At 36.4% G+C, this 7,012-nt stretch overlaps 1 protein-coding gene across 1 annotated transcript; it reads right to left on the reverse strand.

The window, feature by feature from the left end:
* Window positions 1-1,143: 1,143 nt before the first annotated feature.
* On the reverse strand, window positions 1,144-4,677 carry LOC306898154 (troponin I, fast skeletal muscle-like). Its single transcript, XM_079463422.1, has 7 exons — window positions 4,600-4,677; window positions 2,801-2,838; window positions 2,672-2,708; window positions 2,458-2,586; window positions 2,266-2,355; window positions 2,000-2,176; window positions 1,144-1,873 (listed from the first exon to the last, which is right to left on the reverse strand). Exons 2-7 carry the CDS (start codon window positions 2,806-2,808, stop codon window positions 1,784-1,786), a joined length of 531 nt encoding a protein of 176 aa, XP_079319548.1. The 5' UTR covers window positions 2,809-2,838; window positions 4,600-4,677; the 3' UTR covers window positions 1,144-1,783.
* Window positions 4,678-7,012: the final 2,335 nt, after the last annotated feature.

The following is a 7,012-nucleotide window of genomic DNA, read 5'->3' on the forward strand; positions in this document are numbered from 1 at the left end:
AAAATGGTCTTGTGTAAACGGCCTCTTTGTTTGATTTCTTGATAAGAGGTTTAAGGACGGCCAGTTTACAGGGTCCAGGAAAATGGCCTAGATTGATTGAGGATTTGATAGAGTTATGAATGGGCTCAAAAGGTAGTATCTTTTTAATAATTTGGTTGGTAGGCCTATAGGGTCATAGGGACTATATGTAGATTTATATCGTCTTTACCACTGTTTCTATGTGTGTGTTATTGCACCTGTTGTTCTCTCTAGCAACACTGTGCGGCGATAAAACAGGTGGGAACTCCACACGTCTGCAGACACATAACTTTCATTCATTAGATAAACCTCACAAATACAGTAATTAGACAACCTTTGAAATGACATCATACCAGACGGTTTATTGACTGTTCCACCAAACCACTCTAAATGTATGCAGATCTGTTTGAAAATATTGTTCAGGAATATATTACGTTTTTAAAAGTTTTACTTACAGAAGGCATGTAGACTTTGCTTAGGTGGTATAGTGTGGTGCGTTATTAAGGAAATGTTTTATGATGTTTGACAACATAACAGCACCAATTAATCTGATCAAAACTGTTTAAAATCTTAATTTAAAATCTATCTTCATATCGGTTTTCATTTTGCCGGTTTTCATCAGTCATGCTGGTTGATATAGGCTGGTTTTAAGTTGTAAGGTCTCCCCTCCTACTCCTACTTGATGAAAACACAAGGATGAATCACCATGAAGGCGAGTTAAAAATAGAGTGGCCTACAATAGTACTATGTGCCCATGCCTGAAAATATCTTCTGCTGTTTCATCTAGTAACCACCAGATAGAACCATCGATTCTTTTAAAGACTCAAGGTACATGACTTGTACATAAACCCTACTTCAACTTATCACTTTATGTCAGATCCTCTTAATATGTTGTTCTGGTTTGACAATTGTTGCAATTTATTTGACCTTTATTTGTAAAAACTTCATTGGGTCATTTGGCTAATTTCAGTCAATACATCTGGTCAGAAGTGATGGTGAATTTACAGTAAATTCTATGTGGGGTTATTTTCTATCCCTTTCCAGATCCACATTTAGGACCACAGATTCAATAAAAGCAAATACCCACGCACACACACAGACACACCTGTCACTCAAGTCACTTACCAACAGGGCCTTTAGTTACATCTCAGAGCCTCCTCACTTGTTTTTCACTGGTTAATCCACACCCTGTAACCATTTTAATATAAATATCAGATTTAATAAACAATTTTACACACATTAATACATTTTCTCCACAGATCTCTCCTACTACATGTTTTCCATTTAGGTAAACAATGAGGAAAAGGAGATCTTTATGATAAAGAAAATATGAACACCAACCCGAGTGCGGAGACCTCTGCAGTCTTTTCTAGACTCATTTAGCAGTATGCAACACATGTGTGTTCAAGCATGTACTGCGTAATGCCACACTACTGTTGATGGGATTAGTTTAAATGTGTAACATTGTGTAACAAAGCTTTTGGTAAATGGCATGAAGATGATCGAATTTGCTAGCAGGGTGAGAATGATGGTGGAATGTGAAGAGGACCAAAGAATAATCAGATCATATGACAGCAGTTTCTTTTCCCACATTTATTTGTTAAGATGAGTCCAGATATAATTCATGTTGTACAAGACATAATGAATATTAGTGTTAGTGTAGTTACTGTCGGCTTGCTGTATGTGCTGTTTAGAAGCAAGCACTTCTGACAGCGAAACATGCAAGGGCCATCACAAACGAGTCCAAAAATAAAAGGCTGCCTGCTTAAGCCTCGGATTCAAACATCTTTTTCCTGCCGCCCATGTCGGCCTGTTCCTCGATTTTCTTACGCCAGTCACCTACAGCCTCCTTGCTCTGAAATAATGAAGTAAAGAGACAGTTGACAGTGCGTTTGATTTTTAATTCAAGACAAAGTCTCAATTATGTATGTTGTCACTTTAGTGTGTGTGAATGCATGTGACAAAAGCAGTGTGGGCTCACCTCCTCCTTGACCTCTTTCTTGACCTGTTTCAGATTGGCTCGGAGATCCATAGACACTTTGTGCTTAGAGCCCAGCAACGCCTGCAGCATGGCATCAGCGGACATGCGTACTTTTTTCAAAGCAGGCTTCTTGAATTTACCTTTCAGGTCCTGAACCTTGATCTTCAGATCCTCAATCTACAAAAACACACAATTACATTAACTGAAAACCAAACAACACTCACAAAGAGAGAAGAATCAAAGAACAGAAACCATGAATAAAACACCTCTTTATCACTCTTTGTCACTTTGGAAGCCAAGTCATATCTCTCCTCATCCATCACATCGATCTGCTGATGGAGCTGTTTGCACAGATCCTGAAAACACAAGTGAAAATGTTCAACAGCAGAATTTGGTCACAATATACTTCAAGTTCATATCAGTATTGTGCGTGTCATCATTGCACGAAATGTCTGTACCTGTAATTCCTGGATAGAGCTAGGCAAAGAGAGAGCGGGGCATTTCTCCTCCATGTAATTCACTCTGTCTTGCTGTATCTGCTTTTCCTCTGCCAACATCAGGTCTTTGGCTATAGCCAGGATCAAACTCTAGAACAAACAAAGTGGAAAAGACAGATGCAACAAAACGCAAACATACCTGAAATGTGTAGACGAACTGAACAAGCTTGAATACCTTGAGTTGATGCCTGCGGCTCGAGGTCATCTTTTTTCTGACAAGATTTTAAAAGAGACAACATATTTCAATACTTTTGAATCAAAGCTGTGTATTGGTGTTTGAAAGAAGAATTGGTTACAGGCTTACTCAGACATGATGACAGGCTTTCGATGCTGTTCTGTCTTCTGCAGAAATATAGAAAACCAGGTGAGATGTCAATTTAAAAATGTAATAGCTTTTATTAGGCTACTAGATTATCTAATGAGTATTAATCTTTGAGTGTATATTATGTATACATATTTTAAGGAGAAATATACATTGTTTATCTATTTGAGTCGGTGAGGTTTGCCATTTGGTGAGAATCAGATTCTCTATAGCCTGTTACAACTTTAGACTTATGCCTTAAGTCCTGGACAACGAGCTGCTTTAATCAATCAATACACTTTTTCATTAAATAACAAAAAAACAACTTCACTATCATTTTGCTGAAAATGCCTAAACTCCTTATTTAGCTATTTACTAGTTTCTGATTATTGCAACCTACCTGGTTGCATTACTGCCCCCTAGGTGTAGAAACTGATGTTACAATTTTCTGCATTCATCATATATCCAGCCCTTACTCAGTTTCAGGCACTGAGTATTACCATCAACAGTCATACTATAAACACTGTTAACTATAGCTGTACTACATGTCTTGCCATCTCACCCAAAGCTTACTCAATTACACTTACTCAAACAAAGTACACCGGGATGTCCCACCAGTCACATACAAGATTGTGTGTCTATTAAGAATAAGTAACTATTATTGAATTATTTAAATTACTGTGATAATAGCTGGGATTAAATTGTATATTGCACCTGTCAAATGATAAAACTTTTTTATTACTATAGCTAGATGGTGACATCATTTCGAGATGTTGTAAGGTAAAAATAAATCTGCATTCAAAGAAGGGCTTGGCGATACATGTGCATGTATCGCCCAGTACTGGCATTTAGCTATGTGTGACATACTGTAAATGTGAGTGAAGCAGAAAACTGATCTCTGAATGTAAAATGATCCAATGTAGTGAGTTCAGAATGAATGGCTAAACTTTTTCTAGTTAAAGATCAGCCATACAATCTGTCTTGTTCTATTTCTTTCTCTCTTAAAGACAATAATTCATATTCTATCACTAATACCCTGATAAAATTATATAATAAATATCATTCTGTCTTTCACAATTCCTCAAATCCATGTGTCCAGAATTCCCGAAGATCTAAAACTAGTGCGGGGCTGTCACGATGAGCTGAGTAATGGATTGAGTAAGGCCTCATATTTCAGGGTTATTGAAATGTTAGCACATAGTCTCCCCTCGGCTCTATCATGTCACCTGTATTGAGTTATACTGGAATGATATTGATACTTTGATGAAATAGTAAAAACTGTAAATTAATATGATTTAAGATGATCTGAAACATTTACTGCAATCGGAATTGTCGGGGTAACCAATGCCCATCTTTAAACCATTACAATACTTGCTTTTACAATATTAACACGTGTTTGCTACAGGGTAACTGTCCCTCACTGTAGACCCCACCTGCCACAACACTTTTCAAAACATGCAGGTAAAAGGCATTTAATTAACTGAAAATAAATCCTCCGAATTGCCTTAATAGACCTCATAAATATAGTCTCATACATTTTTCCACAATCGATTTAAAAATATTTATATTTCTTCAACAGTTTTTTGCATTGATTCACAAATAAACTCACTTCTAATAAAACCCATATAGTATATACTGTATATAATTCACATTGAATTAAATTCAAAATCATAAATGCAGTTTGCATATATCACATTTGTCGTTTTCATAAAACACAATCAAAAATTAAACAGCACACATTTCTGTAATTAAATAGCCTAGAAAATACAATAGAACGCGTAGAAGGTAAGCCAACCTCTCACCTTCAGGAAAAGTGGGTGACAGAACAGATGAGGAACTGTGGACTGCCTCCGTAGTGAAAGATGGTTTTGATGATGTTCTGTGATGTGCTCAGCAAAACCGTTTAACTCTTTATGGAATTAGTGGCCACAGCAGACCAATGAGCCTTCAAGCTGTTGAAAGCCAATCTTACCCCACCCAGCCTCAAACATATAAATAACCATTGCTTTCAAGACTGTTATTCTTATTTTATTACATATTTACCTTGCTAAATGAGTTACGACACTCTGAACAACATAAATTACAGAAGACAGAACACAACCAGCAATATTATCCTTTTGGTTATATTTGAATTACAATTCAGGAAAACACTATTAAATGCACTTTAAAACCAATTACAGTTCAGAAGAGATCTGAACAAATGTGCTAAGACTGCAATTTAATGGGAATATAACCGTTTTTTTATTTAGATTTTTAACTATAGTTTCATCCGTGTATTTCGTTTGTACCTATTTCCATAAACATCTATGTTCCTAAAATGAGAGACAGAGAGAACAGAGCCATAAAAGAGCAGCCTGTTAGCAATGAAATTGTCCTGAAATTGTGGTTGTACTTATCGTGTGTCTCAAATGTAGCATTGTGATGCCATATTGAACAAAAGATAAAGAACATAAGAGTTAAAGCAGCTCTATACAACAATAAAACGCAAACTAGTCAAAACAGGATCAATCCTTTAAACAATTAAATCGTCTGTAATGTGAAAATGAAGTGTTTTGAGCAGCTAGTCAGTTCAAAGGATATCAAATGTTACAAGAAATATCTATGAGTGCTGTGCAGTACATAGTATACAGAAGTATTAGTGTTAACTGCTTGCAGTTTTGTCAAGCAGTTCCCCATGCTGCTATTCTACTCCATCCAATTATATACAGCATATTTTAAACACCAAAGCAGTGCTGTAATTGCATAAAATCCATGACACAAGCCAAAAATATACTAGTCATCTTCAGGAGAAACTGTATCCATCTGGCCTGACTGACCTTTCATTTTACACTAAGTTTCCGTGTGCTCGAGACTTTGCTTCCCGACAGGCTTCTAATTCCAAAGGGTAAAGATAAGGGGGGTCAATGCGATCACCAATGTGTGTGGATTACAACTTGTGTGTGTGGTGGTTTTGATGTTCGCTGCGTTTCTGTGAATGGCTCCACTTTGACACCCCAACTGGTACTGCCAGTCCAGCCCTGGGGGGAACAATCCTGCAATACTTTTTTTTAGCCATTAAGACGTTTCCGCATATTGACTACTTTGCACCCAGCTCAAGCAATATCCACACATGCAGGGACACAACTTGTTGATTGTTGCAAAGTCTCCTAATCTTAGATAAATTTTTGCTATTCGACCACACAGAAAATCGATTTTGTGACGAAAGGGGAAATAATTAGCCTACACTCATCCTTTGGAAGACCAACAGAAGTCACAATGAAATGCTAGAGTTTTATTTAAAAATATATTTATCAAATAATTGTTGTCCTCAGCCTCCAATGCCCCGTCCTGAAGCCCCAATGTTTTGTAATGAACAAAATACAGATCAGAGGTTAACAACCATTTGGGATTCAGTGATACAAGGAAGCAACGAAACATCAGAACACTCAATTTCTCAATGGGAAGTAATGTCATTCCTTTAAATAACAAAACATTAATGTCATACTCCTGCAGAAAGTAACATTTGGTGGATGAACAAGCGCACAAACATCGGTATGCATTTATGGTTTCTATGATGTCTTGTAATGTTAGTGCTTTGTTTTCATCCTGTAAAGTGCAATCCTGTTAATCTCTTGCTACTGTGTAGTAAATAACATTAATATGATTTAAGTGCCTAAAGAAAGCTTGTCTGCATAATCTTGTATGCCATTTTTAGAGAAAAAAAACTTCCTTAGATCACAACACTGGCATTTTTTTATAAAAAAATTTAATGACCCAACTGGGCTATATGATTTCTTTAATTTAGATTTATCAGGTGGGGTGTTGGACGTTCTGCTGATCCCATGTCCTGCTTAATTACTATTGGTTGCGGTAACTCTAACCCTACCTCATTACTTAACACCTCATTCCAGCAAATGTCACGATCTTAAAATTGTCATCAACATCGAGCAACAGTTATAGACGCCATATATCTCGAAAATATAATCCCATCACAGGAGAAAGCAGTTGGCCCCTTATGAGAATTAAGCATATTATACATACATTAGTTTAGTTTTTTATCAAGTTTAATTTCTGACAGATTGTTTACCATTTGTGGAAGTATGTAAAATCTATATTTGTCATTTTTTCAAAAAGAAAGTTTTATGTTAAAATAGTGAATTTGATGGATGTGCATTTTCTGATTTTCACTGAAGATTACGAGGGCACACAATTTTTTTTTAAAGAGAATGACCCACA

The sequence above is a fragment of the Barbatula barbatula genome (assembly GCF_947034865.1).
Source record: "Barbatula barbatula genome assembly, chromosome: 1".
NCBI lineage: Eukaryota > Metazoa > Chordata > Actinopteri > Cypriniformes > Nemacheilidae > Barbatula > Barbatula barbatula.